Here is a 20,913-nt window from a genome sequence, read left to right on the forward strand (position 1 = left end):
CAGGGGTATTTCATGACATTTAAGGTAGAAAGGAAAGCTAGATCTTCCAGATGACTGAAAACAGAAAATAGAGGACAAAGAACTAAAGAGACCCCTTCCCTACTACCAGCTCCATTTCTTGGTCTCTCTAATCTCTCTTTTCTCTGAATAATTATGGATTGCTTTTTTCTGTATTTATTAACTAAAACGGTTTCCAAAGTGAACATAAATTCCTAGTTCTTGTGGTCCAAAGACTCCAGAACCCCTACATCCTGCATATAAATCCCTGAAAGGAAGAATCTGTTCCAGGCTAGGTCAGGTGTTTAGCTCAGTGACCACAAGGCAGGGTTGTTCGTCTGCTCAATGACTTGTAAAGGACAGTCTGAGAAAGACCCATGGATTATGTGGAATATCTTCTATACAAAAAGTAAATAAGAACATCAGCTCTAGTAGAGCTAGAAGTATGAAAAAAATCTCTAAGTGTACTGATGGGTCAAGGTGGGGAGCATAGAACTGTATTATTTTTGTCTTTCCATTTTGTTTGTTTTTATGTTGGAAGTGTCTTGTTTATTCTTTTTCTTTTTGAGACATTATGCATGACTCATTTCCTGGAGAACTGTTGGTGAGTCAAGTTCAAAGGATTCTAACTTCACTCTGTCATGACTTAGATTCATGTAGTAACATTTGAGGAGTCACTGGTTACTTCATTTCAAACTTTCTAGGATTTACATAGAATTTTACATTCATAATCCTTCTCAGAGCTTTAGGAAGAATGTGGAACTGTTAAGAAATTCATTTCAATACAATAACTACTAGGAATTTACCAGGTATGGAATAGACTCTTGTGGTATAAACAGAAAGGATTTAAGAGATTCAGCATTTACGCGAAAAAGCCATAAGTAGAAAAATAGCTATGGAATTAGGAAAAAAAAATGGGAGAGGCAGACTAGTGAATAGGTGAATTTGGCCTAACTATTGTCTGCTCTACAGAAAATTAGTGAAGCAGAATATGGAAGTTGGCTGGGGCTCAACTGGGACCTTAAATGCCCAATTTATCATACAGATATACAAAGATTTTTTGGTAGATCAAGCATGTATTTTAGAAAGAAAGTTGTGATTACAAGTATAAAGGATATACTAGAAATAAGAAAAACCATAGAGATAGTATGTATGAGACGTCATCATGGTGAATGATCAGAAGAGAACAGAAAATCGTGCACAGACAACATGGTAAAGCATAGAGTTGCTGTGGTAGCAGGGTGGGCTAGTGGTGGCCCTAGGGAGGAAAGCAGAGGCTTCTGGTTTAGGTGACTGTATATGAGGGAATGAAGCGGGTAAAGAAGAGCAGGCCATGGAGGTAAAAGCAATCAGAATGATCAGAAGAGAGCCCTGGGAAAAAGTCATCTGAACCTTCTGCCCCAAAATACTCTTGCCTAGAGCTAAAAGAGGGAAGAGACAAGGATCCACTTCCATTCCTAAGTGGTTTCAGAGTATGGATTCTGGGTGTCTCAAGACTTCACAAGTGCTGAGTATTACTTTCCTAATAACGCAGAGGCATTATTTGCATTTTTCATTGTGTTTCATTTCTTCCCTGTCAGCAAGAAAAAATAACAGATGTGGGTCACCTTTAGGTATGGCAGAGGGAGGTCATTAGACCAAAAAATTTGAATGCTACAAAGTATGAAAGGTATTGATATGGTTTCAGATTTCACATTTCTACTAGACTTTATGAAACTACCACTTGTTGAGTTTTGGTGTAGTATCAGAGTATTATCCAAAAATTGTCTCTCATTTTTCCACCTGCCTACTTAAGTGTTACCCTATTAATCCATGATTCAACCAAAACTACCCTATCCCAAGAACTGGATTGGCAGAAGTAGGTATGGGAATCAAATTGTGTATTTGTAAAGGCAGGTATCAGAAAAATTGATAAAAAGTACAACAATTCCACTTCTTTATTTTAGGAATAAAAAACTCATAAAATGAATGGTATCTAGGTTAACATGTAATAGGCTTATTGTTATGCAAAAATTGATCATAAGTTGTCTGGAAAATGATCTATTCTAATTTCTTAATGGTAAGCATCAATAGGAATATTCCACAGACACAAAAGTTCTTAAAAGTCTGAGAGGTGTACAGGACTCCTGAGATGAGAGCTAAGAAAACGCTGACTTGCTTATTTCCTGCTCACAGTGTGACGTCCAGCACAACTACACCTAGGTAGGAGGACCTCCTAGGAGGAATGAGGCAGAGGATTTCAAGCTGTTTTGTCTCCAGAACCCTTTATGTTCTTTAAATTCATGTGAGGCAAGAGCTTGCTCTTTTTTTCCTTAGAATTTTGGCTTGCTCTTAGAAAATAGAGCTCTTGATCTATTCTGTACCTCTTGGTAGTGTAATATTAATTTGTCCAGTTCTGAGAACAAACGCAAAGAAAGTTTCATTTTTCTTTCCAGCATCCAGAGACAAAGCACATTAAGTGAACTATTCTGTCTCCCAAACAAGGGTCTGTTCCAAACACTTACTCACATTTCATGAGTCAGATGGAAACAGACAGATATTCATCTCCCTGAAACCTGGCTCACTTCCCACAAGAAATCTGTGCAGGGCAGAGGATATGTGTCAGGGTTAGTGAGCGGCCACTTAAGAACTCTCAGGTATAACTGATGTTTTAGTAAGCAAGTGAGTGCCACAGACAGGTCAGAAAAAATACCTTCAAGCATTGTCAGAGCTCCTAAGAAGAGTTAATAAGTGTCATGTAAGAAAATAGGAATGAATTTATAGTCCTGACCATAAACAGTAACATCTGATAGATGTCAGTTTAATACTTCAAGAATTCAAGACTTCAGTTCTACATATGATTAATTTTTTTTAAAAAGCATTTGATTTTCACCGATCAATTAAGTCCTTCCCACCTGGAACCACTTTGTGCACTAGTGGCCTATCCCAGGCATACCATTCTGCTGGTAGCAGTGCTCCTTCAAGATTTGGAATGGTGCAAATAATCATGATTGCATAAATAACTCCTTAATTTATGAGAACATGTGATTACTGCACTGAAAGTGGTCACTGGAAGAATTCTGTGCTGGGAATTTGTGGGTGAACTTTTGGAGGAAAAATCAGATTCAGAAAAAAATGAAAAGTGAATTTTCTATTTCTTAGGTTTGTAAGTCAAATATCTTAGATATACTTATAAGATGCTTTCTTTCCAAAGCAGATTGAAACAATGGAAGAAAATGGTCACTTTGTCATAACAGACGAAGATGAAGGCTCATGAGGTCATATAAGGGTTCTCACCCTTCCCGCTTGTCTTGAAATAAATCCCTGAAATTCAGTAATCAATTCAGCTCCTTTTGCTCTCCCTTTTGGTTCTCTCTTTCCCCCCTCTTTACACACACACACCTTTACAGAGCTTTTGCAGCAGGCCTTGCTTAAATAGCACCTCGGATAATCATAACCTGAGAGAAAATCTTCCCATATGAGTTTCTAACCTGGTCATTCTGCACCTATTTTTGTTCCTTTCTCCACCCTCCCGGGGTAGGCAGGGAAACCAATGCACTGCTGTTTTGCCCCTCACCCCCACCCCTACTTTCAGGCCAAGAGCCTCAGAGGGCTGGAGGGGCTGCGGTTCTCCAGGAGACTCGGGTCGTGACCCGTCCAGCGCTCCCTGGTCGGTCTTCCGGCACACTGTCCCCATTCCCTTGGTCTACAGGAAGCCTGGGCTGGGCGGGGTGGGGCGGGGCGGGGCAGTCAGGTGCTGCTCTTGGGGTGTGGTGCAGCAAAGGTGCAGCCGCGGGTTGCCTGGCTGGGCTCCGCGGGGCGTGACAGGCAGATCCCGTTTTATTGCTCTGCGGGAGGGGCGGGCCTAGCCCTGCAGGAGCTGCTAGCAACTTTTCCCAGCTCTCACTAGGCAGGGTGGGAGACCTCCCGACAGCTTCAGGCGTCTGCTTGCCGTCATCTCTTTCGGAGCAGCGTGTTCCCTGCAAACTCAGAGCACTTCGCTTCCCCGGGCCTGACCCAGGATGCGTGCAGAACAGGCGGGGGCTCTGCCTCTGTGGCTGCTGTTAGCGCTCAGTCAGGGTAAGTCCGGCGCTGGCTCTGCGTGGCTCCTGGGCGCGTGAGGGAGGGATCTGCTGGGCTGGGGAACAGGCAGCGGATTCTGTGCTGCGGTTCCACGTGGACCCGGGCTCCAGCCCTGCGGAGCTGCTTGGACACACACACACACTCACACTCACTGTGTGTGGGGAAGTGGAGTCCACACAAGGTGGTTTTATTTTCTCAAGAATCTTCCAAAGTAGCACCCTCCCTTCAGCGTCACTTGTGTGGGCACTTCGGTTTTAGGGACGCTCAAAGGAGTCTTGGTGGGTGGTCCAGAGACCCCGAGTCCCTCAGCCCAACTTCCCCTGCCTCAGACAGGTGCCGCGCCGCGATCCAGTGCAGAGCAGCAGTCAGCGGGTCCCACCGCGATGCCTGGTGGCTTTGCGAGAGATTCTGAAATGTTTATGTTTCAACCCAAAGGTGTGAAGAACGTCCCCATGTCTTGCCCCAGGAAGCAGCGCTGCTCTCTCTTTCCATAGTAGACAGAAAAAGCAAGCGCCTCTTAAATACTTGGCAGAGGGGGATTCTTCCTTCCCTTCTGCTTTCCTCTTATTGTTGTAACGTCCTCGGCTCAAAGAATGTGCACTTCGGCCAGTGTTTTCTTTCCCTTTTCTTGGTCTTAGAGGCCTCAAGGGGAGAATTAGCTAGAGGAGCAGCCGCTCTAACTGCAGGGCAGATGGAGTCCCCTAGGTGCCTGGCTTCTTTTGCACCGAGTGGGGGAAATGAGAGAGGGCTGCCGCACTGCTGTGAGACCTTCAGGAGACTTCCCCCCAGCCTTTACCCAGAGCCAAGTGTGTGCCCGTTCATGAAGTTTAGTTTACTAAACTAAACTTGAGGGGAGGAGTTACAATTGAATCTTAGAGTCTGAACAGCTTTTAAAACAAAACAAAAATGGTCGCTGATTTTCAGGTATTTTTACAAAGAAGTTAAAATATTTAAAACTGTGCTCCTTTGAGGTCGACATTTCTCCGGGTCCTGTTCTTCACACTGGAAGAAACCTAGTCCAGGTCCAGCCTGGGGCACTTACTCTAGATCAGAGATTAGAGAAAAATAGTCTCCCCATCCCACTTCCTACAAAGGATGAACATCATTAGGTTGTTGTCTAACTTGTGTTGGGTGCTTCCCAGATATGTGTTATAATCAAAATATATGACACATGTTTAAATTTTAAAAATTTATTCCAGTAAAAGATACATTGCCATTAATCTTCCTCAAAACGACTCTCCCTTGCTTCAAACACTCTTATCCCATCCTTCTTGCCACTTTCTGAAGAGATTCTGGACACCTGCTTTCCTGTCTTTACAAGGTGTGATAGAAAGTATGGTGGATACTGCTGCCACATGCCATCCAACACAAAGGCAGGCTTGTGAAACGCTCTGATGTGTTCTCATCCACTTGTTCCCTGGAATTGCACCACACGACTTCTCCACAGAGTCAAAATGACCATGAAAGGTAAATGTTTTGAGGATGTCGAGGCAGCCACAACAGAGCGAATAAAGACACCCATCCATGAAAGAGGACTTCAAAAGTTGCTTCAGAAAGTGGCAAGAACAATAAGATAAATGTGTTCCAAGCCAGGGGGAGTAGCTTGAGAGGGACTAATGGCAAAATGTCCTTTACTGTAATATATTTTTAAACATTTAAGCATTCAGAGTATTCTTCCATCATGCTTTGTAGTTATTCTGAGGGGCCATCAACTCTAGTTCAGGGATTTTAGATAAAGGTGGATTTGACATTGAAAACCAGTCCCTGGAACGTTACAACTTTCTTAAGAGGTACTAGAAATATAATCCAAGTTTTTTCATCTCTCTTCAAATACAGGTATTAAAGGAAACTACAGAAACATAACATCATTTTTCTAATCTTTGAAATGTTGAGACTTGTTCTATAAAGAACAGTGAAAAACATTTCAGTGGAATGTGTTGCTGTAGGGCATGAAGTCAGGTACGGACTTTAACCTGCATTTTGTTAATAAGGATAGCACAAAGCAAGCAAGTAGAGGTGATTTAAAATGACAACATATATTTATTTCCTCTTCTTGTTCCATTTATTTGCATATTTAAGGAACAAGTTTTCTCTTGATTTAAAATAATTATAGTAAAGCATTGTCATTTGTTATATCAGTTAAGTTACTTAAAGAAGCAGTATTAATTTTTGATACCTTGTGTTTCTCAGGTTAATAAGAACACTTGAAATCTCTAGGTCAGCAGTATTGAAAAAATTTATGTCATTTTTCTAACTATATAAAATTTTTGAGTGTTCATCATCATTCAACGCACACAAACATAATTCCTTACAAATTTTGTGCGTGTACAATCGTGTAGTATAAACACATCCAAATTTAAAATGTTACAGACATGTATGCATCTTGAATTCTCTCTATCACACACACAAACTACTTAGAAACATACCACCCACAAATGTCATTTTAACACAGATTCAAAATTGCTTTCCATGAACCTTCTAATAAATGCTTTTAAAAGCTGTATTCATAGTTTAGTTCCATATGTTCCATGTTTATTACTTTTCATCATTTACCAGCGGATTGAGGATGGAAAAGAGATTGCAAGAGGTCCATATAATCTGTAAATAAAATAAAAAGTCTTTAGAGGAAAGGAAACAGTAACTAAATGAATGCCATCATACATTCTCCAATAAGTTAGCACATCAAGGAATCCTTCCACCTGGATTTTGGTTCACATCTCTTCTTACTGCCTCAAGAACTTTCTGAGCAATCAGCCTTCTCTCCCTAGTATAATTCCAGTTCAGTCTGTAAATATTCTAATTTCCTTCAAATAAAAAGTCTTTCTTATAATATTTAATTTCTTTCTCAAATACCCTCTACCACTGTTTTTGTTGTTTCTCTGCTTTTATCCTCCTTATCCGTTCTCTGTCTCTCTGTTTCCATCAGAGGCTCATCTCTTTGTCTCATTCCTGGCTGGTGTTTGCAGATTTCTATCCTGGAACTTCCTCTTATTTTGGTCAGCCATCAAGTTTCTTCATCCAAATGTCCTATAAGCTTATCAGACTCAATATTTCTTAAATTGAATTCTACACTTAAATTTTCTCCTTTACTGGGTGTTAATGTTAGAATAATCATGCAAACAGGAAAGCCAGGAATTTATTCTCTTGTTTTTAATCTCACAGTCTGCAGATTCTGTTTTTCCCCTCAAATCCACGCAGATTCTGCCACCACATAGTTTAAGCCCTTGCCTTGTTGTAGCTCTTAAACTGCCTTTCCTATTTTTGTTTCCTGTCTCTCCAATTCATTCTCCTCATTGTCACCAGTGTTATCTTTCTAAAACACAAATCGATGTCCAGTGTTTCATGCCCCGTTTCGTATATCCTGTGACTTCCCCCCTGATGTAGGGTAAAGTCCAAGTTGCTTGGCATGTCATAAAAAGTCCCCTTGCTGTCTGGCCTAAACCCACATATCCAACATTTTCTTTACTCCTTCTTGCACAAAAACACATGCTCCATACATGGCACACACATGCACTCTAAAGCCCTATAAATACAGCTATATACCCTACACTGTTCTGTGTTCTAACTAGACCCAATGGTACCATGTTTGAAATTAAAATATTTTCTAGACTATACCTTTACCTTTATTGAACTGTTGATTTTTCTCTCAACTCTTTGCAACTGACCATTCACTTTTAGAAGAAACATCCCCAAGCATAGTTATAAAGTAAGGCAGCTTTTCTTCTGTAGCAAAAAGGAAAGCTTGAGGTAATCTCTCCTTTCTGGAATCCAGTGTAAACTATCTCTCTCCTCTGATTCTCAACCACTCAACATCCTTAGGCCATCTTCTGATAAAGTAAACACCCCACCACCACCACCATGGCTTACCAGCTCTACCTGCCCAAGCTCAGCTAAGCTTTGCTGTGTCTTGTGAGCCTCTTTGAGCCTTCATGACTTAAACTCATGGGTTGGAACTCAAGATTTTATAGATAAAAACAATTACTCCTATATTTCTGATGTACAGTCTGGTTTGGAAGTGACTACTTAAATATTATCACTGTCTCCTTCTATTTCCTAAGAAATTAAAATTCCAGTGTTGCCTGTACCTCCTTGTGAGATGAACACCAAGATAGGTAGATTTCAACACCAGGAGTCAGTAACTACATTAGTTTAAATGAATTCCTTCTAAAGTGGATGATGATAGCTCCTTGTCTGTTTTGCTAACTGTCTTGGGTGTAGTAAAAAGCAGAAGCCTATTAATGCAAAGAGATGAGTTTCTAATGATAGAATTTTAGATATTCATCAAAATAAAGGCACATGTCCAGACAGTATATAAAAATAAAAATTTAAGGAAGACTAGGGAAATATTTGAGGCCAAAAGCATATTGGCATCATGTAAATTTACCACTAAAGCCCTAGCTTTAGTCCTTACTACTGCTCTGTTCAGCTTAGGATATTTCAGAAAGATTCAGCACAGCACAAAAGAAGAGGAATCTTGGCCCTCTAATCAACAAGTCAAAGATGTGGAAGGTTGTTGTTTCATCCAATTGTCATAGTGACCAGTGGTTCCCCTCGAAGAAAGGAATGGCTCTCTGAAGAGAAGAATCCTGGTGTTGAAGGTGTGGAGGCATGGATTCTGTTTATGTCGATAATTCCTTTACCTCTTCTGAAGGTCTACAGAGGCATTATTGCTCTGGCTACAGAGAACTCCATAAAACTCACCTTTGACCATATCTTTATGAACCACCTGCTTCATGTGAGCCAATGTGATAGATTCAAGGTTAAATCAGAGAAAACCAGAAACATGGCCCAGAGAAGTTGCAGTCTGTTTGGAAAAAAATCCAGACATGAGGGAAGGAAATGGTCTCAGCCCTGAAGGAAAACTTCATTAATTTGAACCCATCGTCATTCTTTCTAGCAGAAGTCCTTTTATAAACTTACTATTCTCTCTTGTACAACCAGATCCAGAATGCCTTTACCAGTGTCTGATGTAGACATCAGCTTATAATGCAGTGTTGGCCAGTGAGTCATTGGAGAGGGATGTCTTCTGAAGAATTCAAGGAGAAGAATTTTTATTCCTAAGAAGGCTATTCCTAAGAAACATACCGTCAGGTTTAGATGTGAAATTCAGAGCAGCTGTGGCCATCTTGCAACCATAATATCAGCTAGCTTAAGAATAAAGCCAATATAATATGTATATCTGTATGGAAAGAGGTAGAGAAAATGAGTCCTTAGTGTTGTCTTTGAGCTTCTAAATTATTGAAATTTCAGATCATCTTTCTGCTCAGTGTCAACATTTTTTTTTCATGATTTAAAACTTAGTTTTTTATAATTTGGAATTATAACATGTTTCTATAGCATGATAGATATCATATGTTTGCAAATAATGAGTGATACAAAACTAAATGTTGAGTTCAAAGGATGGAGAAATGTCACTTTGACACACTGAAATGTCACACCTTCAGAGATATCTTTATGGGGATAGCAACAAATCATTAGAATTTTGATCTTTAGGGGAGGGATCCTGGAGATCTTGATGGCTGTAGGACCCCAAAAGTAGGACCCAAGTCTCCTGGTTCCTGGGTGAGATGTTTAGGTTCTTGAATAGGAAACTGACATAGTAAAAGCAGAAAGTCATTATAGCCAGAACTTAGTGTTCACAGTGTTTTCAGAGAGTAAAAGCTAAGAGAATAACCAGCCACTGGGTCATGAGTACTTTAAACCATGGTAAGAAGGATAGCACAGTGGGAAGATTTGGAGGGCATGGACTAGGGAATGACAAGAACAGATTTGTTCTTTAGGCAGATCACTCAGGTGATACAGAGGAGGGTGGATGGATAGAGGCCAGATAGAAGTCACTGAATTCATTTAGGTAATAATTGGTTTTAGTTTTAGGATTAGTGCAGTATACCAACTGAGAGATCCTAGTGGCAAAATATTGATTGGGTAGTAGCAGTGGGGAAAGAGTAGGCGACTGATTTGAAAGGTATTAAGGAAGAAGAACAGACAGGATTCATTGAGTGATTTACTATGGTTACACATAGAGAAGGGGGAGATAAGGCAGATGCTTATGTTTCTGATGTAGAAAACTCAATGAAGGCAAGTTGAAGTAAGGAGCATCGAAGAACAGAAACTTGGAGGAAAAAGATGATCATATTGTTTGGACAGGTTAAGTTTGAGACATCCAGTTTTACATGTCTAGTTAGTAGGCAGGTGTATGTAGAGGCGTTAGGAGCAGGGAAGGGAGTAAGATTTGGACAGAGATTTAAGAATTGTCTACAATCCAGGAGATGACATTGATAGGGTTAGTAAGGTAAAGAGAGACCAGAAGAAGTCTCTGGCCACAACTCTGGAACTACTTTAGAGGATCAGGCGAGGAAGAATAGGTAAGATGGGAGAGAGAAGGACAGCTGGAAAAGTAGAAGACTATAGGAAATGGAATACAAAGAAATATTTGGAGAAGGAAGAATTTATCAACATGATCAGTTTATTCATAGGATTCAGGCAAGTCCAATGGCCTTGCCAAGGGCCATCCCTGCGGAATACTAAATGTAGGAATCCGAATGAGTGAGATGGGGGGTAAATAGAAGTGAGGAAATGTAGACAGTGTCAAAAAGTTTGGTAGTAAAAGGAAAGAGAAGTAGTGAAAGGGACAAGAGAAGCTGTTTTTAAGCAAATGAACAAAGAAACATGGAGAGGGTTGTATAAAAATTATATAAGAATTTAAACTCCCTGTTACTGATAGTATTGTGTGTTCACTTGTAATTTTTAAAAATTTTATTGAGATAGTTGAAGGTGGCAGAGGACCATAAGACAAGAAGAACTGAGGGAAGGGGAGGACTTTGATGTCTATGGAAAGGAAATGACCAGAGGAAAAGGAGAAGGAGAAAGACTGGCAGCCAGCAACAACAGCTCTGGCAAAAAGGATTCCCTGACTGGAAGCCACAGATGGCTACAAGAAGAATGGCAAAGTATGTTCTGCGATATGAAATGGAGAGGTCATATTTACTGATGAGAGAAAGGTGAAGCTGTTCCAAATGTGCAAAGAAGGAAAGAAAGAAGAGCTATGTGGAAGCAAAGAAAACAAAAGCTGTGGGGGAAAGACACCTCCCATACAACAGTGTGCCTGCTGGATAGTGAAGGAGCCATTCTATACACTTCTGGGTTTTTTTCGTGACATACTTACCACACTAAAGTAAATGTAATTGTTACACCATTTTGGGTGTGCTATATTAGAACAGCATTCTGATTCTGATCTCAGAATTAGTATCAGTGCATTAGCCAGATTTTCTAAAAAAACATACCTGTTCTTTTGGATATAGACTTAAGTTTCTCCAATTCTCATTTGATTCTTTATGTCTGTTTAGTATAATAATTTTTTTCAGTAGCCAGTTTCAGAGAATTAGTGTTGCATTTGAAAAGTTTTATTAGTAAAATATTAAAGTTTTTATTCTAACTCATGGTCTCCTGAAAACATCTTAAAGCATTTTTCACTTAATCGTATAAATTAGAACACTACTTGATATCTATTCTTAATTTTCTTGGAGTTTTAATTAGTCCAACTTGCTTATATTCAAATTTTTAATACAATCTATACCTGCTGATTCTTGTAAATGTAAGTAACATTTACCAAGCAGTACCAATTTAGGCTGTATATTTTGCTAATGTTTTCAGCTCATGGAATATTGGGACTGTTAATAATTTTGAAATATATTTTACTTCCTTGGGAAGACTTGTTCTATTGCTTACCTACTGATTAGAAACTATGTAATTTTGTCAGCAAAGACTTCTTCCTTGTTTTCCTATGTTCTGAAAGTGTGACTGTAATTCTTCCTCTTATTAGTTTAGAGTGACTGGAGACAGTTTTTTCTACAGAAGCCATACATAACTCTGGATCACTGAAAGGCTTTCTGTATAAAAATGAGGTTAATGTTTAAAAAGAGCAGTGGAAACAAAAGAGAGTCAGACATTGTATTTTTGGTGTTAGAGATTATTTCATTGTGTTTTGAAAAGCATGAGCAAAGCTATTGCACTGGTGGATGCCTTAACATTGGCAGTTGTCACTCTCCCTGATTCATGTGAAGGTGGCCTTTGTTTGTCTTTGTGCAGGCCTGTTTGCATTTCCATGGCTACCATGTAGAAATGCAGACTGCACACAAGCTGCCTCTGGTCGGCTCAGTCAGACAACTCTATTCCAAATTGTTTACCAGTTACATTCAGTTCCTCTAACCAAATAGCTTCTTGTATGTTTGTTGGAACATGAACCTTCTTGGATTTTATAACCCCTTCTAAATCACATTCTGAATCCTGGTGAATAAAACAGATATTTCACAATAAGTGCCTTACTTTTCTATGTGCTTACTAACAACATTGCTTTCTGGGGTGGTGGGGTGGGGAGAAAAACAGCCTAGGAAATTGGAACACTTTTATAGGATCTTTATTTTTTTTTCAGTATAAAATGTAATAAATAACCCTAATAGAAATGTAATTCAAGATTGAAAAATAAGTAAATAAATTATACAAATGGCATGGTAATTAAGAAGTCTCTAGTATTGTAGAGTTTAACTTATGCCCCAGATAATTAGACTTTAACATATTGGTGTAATTTTTTTTCTTATGGTCCGAATGACGTCTTTTTAAGAACACAGCCTTGTGATTTCTTGCCTTTGTTCGCATTCTCTTATTCTGTAATACTCTAGCTCCCATCTCCCACTCTGAAAATCATTTAAACCTCAATTTGACTGAGGCTTATGCTCACTGGGAAGCATACCTATCCCCTACTCCAATTAGATTTCACTTCTTCCATTGCTCCTTCCACAGCAGTTGTTACATTCTATGTCACTAATGTGCTCAACTCCTGCAGACTACAAGCTCAAAGTATCTTGATACCTGTCTGCTGAATGCATGATGAACGTGGGAGGCGTGTACCACAGCTACTGTAACACAGGATAAAAGGTTCACTTTATTTTTTTTGGTACCGGGGATTGAACTCGTGTCCTTGTGCTTGCAAGGCAGGCAGCAGAACCACTGAGCTAAATCCCCGGCAAAGCTTCACTTTATGATGAATGTCAAGCTGAAAATGTCGTAGTTCTTTCCACTTAATATGCATATAAATCACTATTTGTCAGTTTATCTGAATTTGTTAAAATTTTCCTTTAGTCAATTAAATTTTCACTTTTTTGACACTTCGCTTTAAAAAATGTTTCTCCTTTGTCTTGAAATGTCTGTCTCACTCTGTTGACATGTACCAAGATTGATAAGCATATTAGGACAGTTCAGATATCTTTTTACCCTCCCAGAGTCCTTTCCTCATTTCCTTTTCTCCAAAAGCAGCACCATGATTTATCTTTTGCTCAACTTTGCCCCTGAATATATTCTTATAAATCATGTTTGCCCTATTGATCACTGTATTCACAGAACCTAGCGTGTAGTAAGCACTCAGAAATGATGAGTCAAAAAAGAGAAAGAAAAATAGAATTTGGGTAAAATTTAAAACTTTTCATTGTAAAATGTAACATACGTACAGAGAGAGTCACAAAAAGTAAATGTGCCACTTGTCAGGACTTGGATTAGATTTCACCCTATTAAAATTAGTAAACTGGCTTGTTACTATTTCATGGATGTTGGCAGATAACACAAGATTTAAAGATCTTTATCACTTGTGAAACAGCAAACATATTTGTTCTTCTGCCGTGTAAGTCACAGGCCCCACAGAGAGGGTCCAGCCAGACTCCTACACATGCAGCAGGTTACATTGCATCAAAGGAACACTGGGCTTGGTGAACCTGCTGGCTATAGCAAGCAGTCACCAAACTTGCTCTGTGTCCCACTGGAATAATCCTTGTTCCTGATGGTGGCTTGCTGCAAACACAACCTGAGAAATGGCCTGGTAAAGAGAGGTTAGGGTCTTGCATCTTCCACATACTCAGAAGTGTAGGTATGTGAGATACCCGTGGAGAAGTGTCTCCTACCACAGCCTAATTTTTTTTTTTTTTTTTTTTTAGTTCTGGGGAAATAATCTCAGGGCCTTTGGACAAAGCTGTATCCCTAGCCTATTTATTTATTGAGATAGGGTCTCACTAAGACCCTCAGATGCCCAAAGCTAGGCTCAAACTTGTGATCCTCCTGCCTCAGTCTCCCAGAGTGCCGAGATTGTGGTGTGCACCAACACTCCTGGCTTTAACTTGGTATTTTAAAAAAATTGTGCGGCTGCAACTCAGGTAAAAAAAAAAAAAGGTTGCCAGAACATCACAAGTACTCTACATGTTTTTTCCCAATAGCAAATCACTCTCCCTTTTTGGCGGGTAATCATTGTTTTGCTTTTATTTGTACTTTCACTAGGTAAATATACATATGGTAAATGCTATGTTTAATTTTGTTAGGTTTTAAATGCACACAAGCACGTGCAGGCATACACACACAGCACAAATTCTTCCGTCTGGCTTGTTAACATTGTGTGTGAGATTTATTTATGTTGTATGTACATGTTGCTCTTGTTTTTTCACCGCTGTGTACACACTACATTTCCATTGTATAAAAATACTGCAGTTTATTTATCCATTCATTATAATTGTTGTACATTGGATTAGTTTACATTGTACGCTACTATAAATAGTACAGTTATGAATGTTTTTCACAATCACCTTTGATAAACCTCTGTATGCATTTCTACTGGAATGGATCTGGTACTGAAATTGCAGGATCATAGGGAATGCAAATATGGATCATTAGTAAGTTCTGATAGTTTTCCAAATGCTTGTGCTAATTTAGTCCTGCCAGTACCACATGAGTAGTCCCCTTGCTCCAGTTCTCCCTTACCTTCAATCATATACAAATTTTTGAGTTTTAGCCATTTGTGGCACATTGACAGCATCTCATTATGACTGTAATTAACATTTCTTCAAGGGCTAATATAGTTTAGCATGCTTTCATTTTATTAGGTATCTTGATTTCCTTTTCTGTGGAACACCACGTATGAGATTCCCAGTGGGGTTTGTGTGTCGATTTTTAGTAGTTGTTTATCTGTCCTAAGTAGTTATGTATGTTGCAATATATCCTCTCATTTGAAGGACTTGATCCTTTCAAGGGTGTATATTGATAAAGTTCTTAATGTTACTGTAGATAAATGTATCAAGTTAAAATTTTTTTTTCTCCAGTATTATGTTCTAGGAATTGTTTCTAATTCAAGGTCTTGAAGATATTGACCTATATTATCTGAAAACATTTATTTGTTTTGTATTTTCAGTTAGACCTGTATTGCCCTGTAATTGATTTTTGAGAATGATATAAAGTAGGAGTTGAAGATTTTTTAAAATCTTCTTTATAGATAACTGATTAGCTCAGCACCATTTATTGAAAATTCACCTTCAGTGCCATCTCTATCATACATAAATATCATATATACTTTTATCTATTTCTAACCCATCTGCTCTGCTTCAGTATCACTCTATCTTAACTGGGAATTTACAATAAGTCCTATTTTCCAATAGAGCAATTGTTCCAGTATTTTTTCCCTTCAGAAATGACTTGGCTTTTGCATTTTAGAACGAGCTTGTTAATATCTTTGAATCTTTTAAGACTTAGAGTGTTTTAAAATGTTAATTGAATTGACTATATAGACTAATAATTTACATGTTTACAACATTAAGTATTCCTATCCACTAATCTGATACATTTCTTTATTTAGGTCTAATATTTTTCTAGTCCTCTTGGTTTCTCTATGTGCATTATCATATCATTTATGAATTAGTGTATTATTTCTTCTTTCCCAAATATTTTACTCTTTATTACCTTTTCTTGCCACAATGAATCAACTAGAGATTCCAGTACAATGATGAACGTTGTGTAGAACTTTGAAAAGAAGGCACAGTTTTCATATTTCCAATCAGTATAAAGATTTCAATATTTCATTATTAAATATGTTTGTTCATAGACACTGTGCGTACCTGTGGGGGGGGGGTGTGTGTGTGTTATTGAGGATTGAATTCAGGGGCTTCATACTGAGCTACATCCCAAGTCCTTTCTTATTTTTATTTTGAGATAGGGTCTCCCTGAATTGCTAAATTGCCCAGGCTGGGCTTGAACTGGTGATCCTTCTGCCTCATCTTCCTAGAGTGCTGGGATTACAGGCATGCAACACCACACTCAGCTATTGCCTTTTTATCATCTAGTTCTCTTTCCCTGTTAAGTTTGACAAAAGATTTTTTTTTGGTACCAGGGATCGAACTCTGGACCTCGCGCTTGTGAGGCAGGTGGTGACACCACTGAGCTAAATCCCCGGCCTGACAAGAAATATTTTTTAAGTGACAAGTGAACATGGACTTTTATAAATATTTTTTTGTATTTTTGGATCGTATATTTCTCCTTTAATCTCTTCATATTGCAAATTACATTAATTGACCTTCAGATATGATGACAAACTTGTATTCATGGGATACATTCAGTTTGATCAACTTTTGTCAATAAGTTACAGATTTTTGCTTAGAATTTTTGTATTCATGTTCATGAGTAAGAGTAGCCTGTAATTATGTTTTCTTATAGCAATTTTTTGGACTTTGGTATCAAGGTTGAGCTAATATTGTAAAATGGGGACCATTTCCTATTCTCTTATTCTCTCAAAAAGTTTGTTGTAAATTTGACATTTTTTTCTTATATCCTTGGTATAATGCTCTGCAAATCATCTGTGCCTATATTTTCACTGCAGGTAGATTTTAAATTACAGGTTAAGCATTTTAAATTGTTTTAGAAATTGTAATGTTTTATCTCTTTTAAATCTGTCTTAATAAGTTGTTCTTGGTTAGTTTATACAGTTAAATTTTCAAATTAACACTAAATTGTTTATAATACCCTCATAACTTAATTTCTGTATGATCGACCCTGTAGGAATATCTCATTGTCACTGTTCTTGATCATTCTCACCAAGAGTTTATGAACTTTATTCAAAATTTCAAAGAAGCAATTTTAAGCTTTGTTTATTATTTATTTATATTAACCTTTTATTTCAATAATGAAGTCCTTTATTACGAAACAAGAAAATCTAAAGTAACATTTTAGGGGTCACCTTTTTAAAAACAAATAATTGATTTTAATTTTCCAAATTTCCTGTATACTATTTATTGATGGATATTTTAACTGATGAAAAAGTAGACTATTTTATTTTTGCAAAATGGGTTAAAATGATGGTCTATCTTGATTATTATTTAAAAATTTCAATTTTGTCATCAAAAAGATTTTAATTAATAAGCCACATGCATTAATACATACCTGTAATCCCCAGCAACTTCAGAAGCTGAGTCAGGAGGATCTCAAGTCTGAGGCCAACCTGAGCAACTAAGCAAGACCTTTCCTAAATAAATAAATAGTCTGGGGTGTCAATGAGTAAATAAATGGGCTGGAATGTAGCTCAGTGGTAGTCTTTGGTACCACAAAAAGTTTTTTCATTTAAATAACAAATTTAACTCATCTATAATTTTGTAAATCTGTCTATTTGCTTATATTAACTAGTCCCTTTTTTTAATGTGTAGTAGATAAATCTATTGAAATATTAAACTTGGTTAATAATTTCAGTGTATAGAAGCTGCTGTTTATAAAGCTCAATAATTGTCTTTATAGAAAAATGACACATACTAAAATATTCATCTTAACAAAGAAAAACATACTTCCTTCTTTTGATATTTAAAAGTGTACATTTTTCTTTGCTGTATTCACTGTGTATATGCATATGGATACTTTAATTTTCTCAGTGCATTTTGTATGGAACTTTCCATGTGAGCTTCATATTTATAGCTTTACATTGATGCATCCTGCCATGTCATGGTTCATTATGGTCCCATTGTTAGATATTTAGGTTGTTTCCTGGGGAATTCCCCCTCGTGTAAATAATGTGGCTATAAAAATAGCGTACAGGACACATTTTTTTTCTTTTTCCTTTTGGATGATTACCAGAAGAGGCATTATTCTGTCAAAGATTATGTGTACATTTTTTTTTTTTGGTACCAGGAATCGAACTCGGGGCCTTGCACTTGGACAGCAGGCAGCGAAACCACTGAGCTAAATCCCCGGCCCTATGTGTACATTTTTTAAAGATCTCATCACGTATTGGACACTGTGGCCACCTGTAAAGTGGCTGTTTACCAATTTCTCCAACATTAGATTTTGTGGGGTTTTTTGGTAGTTTGATGGATGTAAAGTGGTTCTAAACATTTATTTAAATTTTCATTCTTTTTACTCAGCATACATTCTTTCATGTCATAATTTTAAAATTTCTATCTTTTGAAAAATATTTGTAGATTATGGTCTTAAAATTTAAGCTCAGAAGTAATCTCAAGAGATCATGTATTCAGCATCTCTTCTCATTTTTGTAATAACTGTCTTTTGAAATCACTAAAGCCCAAGACTCCAACCTGTAGTATTCTATCATTTCAGACTGCTTTCCGGAGAGGCCTCTGAAAATCTCTTTAAAATACTTCCCTTTGTCTCCTGTCTTCCACACGCTAATTACAGTCTATTTTAACTAGAGGAGCAACAGTCCTTTAATTAATGTTTCTGTGTTTCAATGGGTCTGAGCCCTTTGACAGAGTGGGAAGACATTCTGCTTGCCAGAGCACTTGACTGTGAATAACTGAATCTGTAGATTGCTCTGGTTAGATATTACTTTGCAAACAATTACCCCAAAACTTAGCAGCTTAAAACCAAAACCATCATTTATTATTTCTCTCATCATTGTTGGGGCAGGACTTTGAGAATGGCCTGGGAGGCCTGGGAGCTCTCATCTGTGACTGTCAGAGTAGACACCTTTCTTTCTTCATGTGGCATCTCCAATCTCCACCATGCACCCTCTGGATAGACTCACTTCTTGCATGGTGACTTGGGCTCACAAAGTCAAGTGTGCCCGAAGAAACTGGAATAATCAGCATGGCTTCATGTAACCTTGACTCAGAAATCACACAGTTGCATCTGTTCATCAAAACAATGACAAAGTCCCACCAACACTCATGGGAAGGAGACTTAGAGTCTGCCTATTGATGGGAGAATGCAAAATATTTTCAGACATGTTTTAAAACCACCACAGTAACTTAAACAACTTAATGGTGCTCATAAGACTGTTCAGTGTTTACACTAAGGTTTAAACATTGACCTTATTGACATTTAAGGCTTGATAATTTTTTCTGGGAGGGTTGTGGAAAGGATGTGGTCTGAATTGTAGGATACGGTCCTGTATGACATCCCTGGCCTCCACTTACTTATGCCAGCACTTCCAACCCCCACACCAGTGTCAACCAAAAATATATCTAGACATTGCCAAAATGGATAGAATTTCTCTCAGTTGAAACCACTGCACAAAACAAACAAGTATTAAGCATATTTAATGTTCATGATAGCACAGAGAGAACAGTATCTCTGAGGACTTTTTTTTTTTTTTTTTGGTACTGGGGATTGAACTTGGGACCTTGCACTTTCGAGGCAGGCGCTGGAACTACTGAGCTAAATCCCCGGTCCAAGTGCCATCATTTTTCTAGATGACTTTAGATAAAAGTCACAAGCAAATTATTCCCTATTTTATTTATTTATTTGTTTGTTTGTTTGTTTGTTTATTTATTTATTTTTCCGATACTGGGGATCAAACTCAGGACCTTGTGCTTGCAAGGAAGGCATGGTGCCACTGAGCTAAATCCCGGCCCAATTATTCCCTATTTTATTGGGTCACTGCAAGTATCAAGTGGGATTGTGAAAGGAAAATATTTTGGTGATTGTAAGCACATAGTAATGTGTTTTAAAAAACCATGTACTTGGATTCATCCATTTTTATCACCATTTACTTACCTAATAAAGAGTCTTTTTAAATGAGTGTCTATCACGTGGCTGCAAAAGGTCAGAATGTGGGAGAACTGGAGAATCCGAGGTAGCTTCTCTCCAGGCAATGCCTTTTTCTTTCTAACATTACCGATGGAGGGGAATGGTAGCACCCACAGCTATTGAATATAGTTTGACTCTCAAAGACTTTTTAACGAAAGTTGCGTCTTTCCTTCTTAATGAAAGCAAGAGGTTGTGTTGCGCTGCTGCAGTCAAAAGCACTTGTACTTTTGACTTTTGCACTTTTAAAAAAGTGTAATAGCTGTAAACCAGATATTATAGAACTGAAATCTGTACTTGGTGTGTGGTCATTTCCAGATGGTCTTTAACTTCTAAGTTTAGGGGCTTTGGGTGATGATGTACCTTCAGTCTACATTCTTGTCCTTCCAGCATGAAAACAATGACATTGACAATGAGATCTCCTGCAACTATGTATGTGTTCAAAAGATCCAATGTGACCTGTGACCATTTGCCATTTTTATATATATCCTGGGTAATGATTAGCTACACTTTAGAATTTGAAGTCTGTTTGCTTATTTCCAGAATCAGAATCTAAGTAACTCCACTTCCTGTTAGTGTGGCTTCCTGGAGGGTCTATGAACTGATATTATTTTCTTGGTTTTCATGGTATGCTTTTTATGTGCCTCAGCAGAATGCAGTAACATGTCATCTGGAAACTTATTTGCAAATCTATTCAGGATATACTTTTTATGTTAGTGGTAAAAGTAGGATCCCAAAATTAAACTTCTCAAGATATATGCTGTACTCAGAAATGCATAATGATACTAAGTAAAAACAAACTAACTTTACTAAGTGCCAATCATTTGTTAGGTGCTTGGTTGAAAGTTTTATATGCAATATTTGATGATGATAAGGTAGGCATATATATTGTATCTACTTTGGAGCTGATGAAGCAGTGGCTTATCTAGCATGAGAAGCTTGCCAAAGGCACGGAGCTATTCAAACCTCAGAGGCCAAGCTTTTAGACACTACTACTATATATTGTTGTCCTTGCTCAATAAG

General features: G+C 38.0%; 1 protein-coding gene across 1 annotated transcript in view; it reads left to right on the forward strand.

The window, feature by feature from the left end:
* Positions 1 to 3,826: 3,826 nt before the first annotated feature.
* Itga2 (integrin subunit alpha 2) overlaps positions 3,827 to 20,913 on the forward strand; it is a 93,364-nt gene continuing 76,277 nt past the window's right edge. Inside the window, exon 1 of the mRNA XM_004848537.3 lies at positions 3,827 to 4,056. Within this exon, the coding sequence (XP_004848594.1) occupies positions 3,999 to 4,056 (58 nt within the window). The 5' untranslated portion in view covers positions 3,827 to 3,998. The remainder of the gene's footprint in view (positions 4,057 to 20,913) is intronic.

Source organism: Heterocephalus glaber, unplaced genomic scaffold, assembly GCF_053883595.1.
Source record: "Heterocephalus glaber isolate CG9 unplaced genomic scaffold, H.glaber_assembly_v1.0 deba00001538, whole genome shotgun sequence".
Taxonomy (NCBI): Eukaryota; Metazoa; Chordata; class Mammalia; order Rodentia; family Bathyergidae; genus Heterocephalus; species Heterocephalus glaber.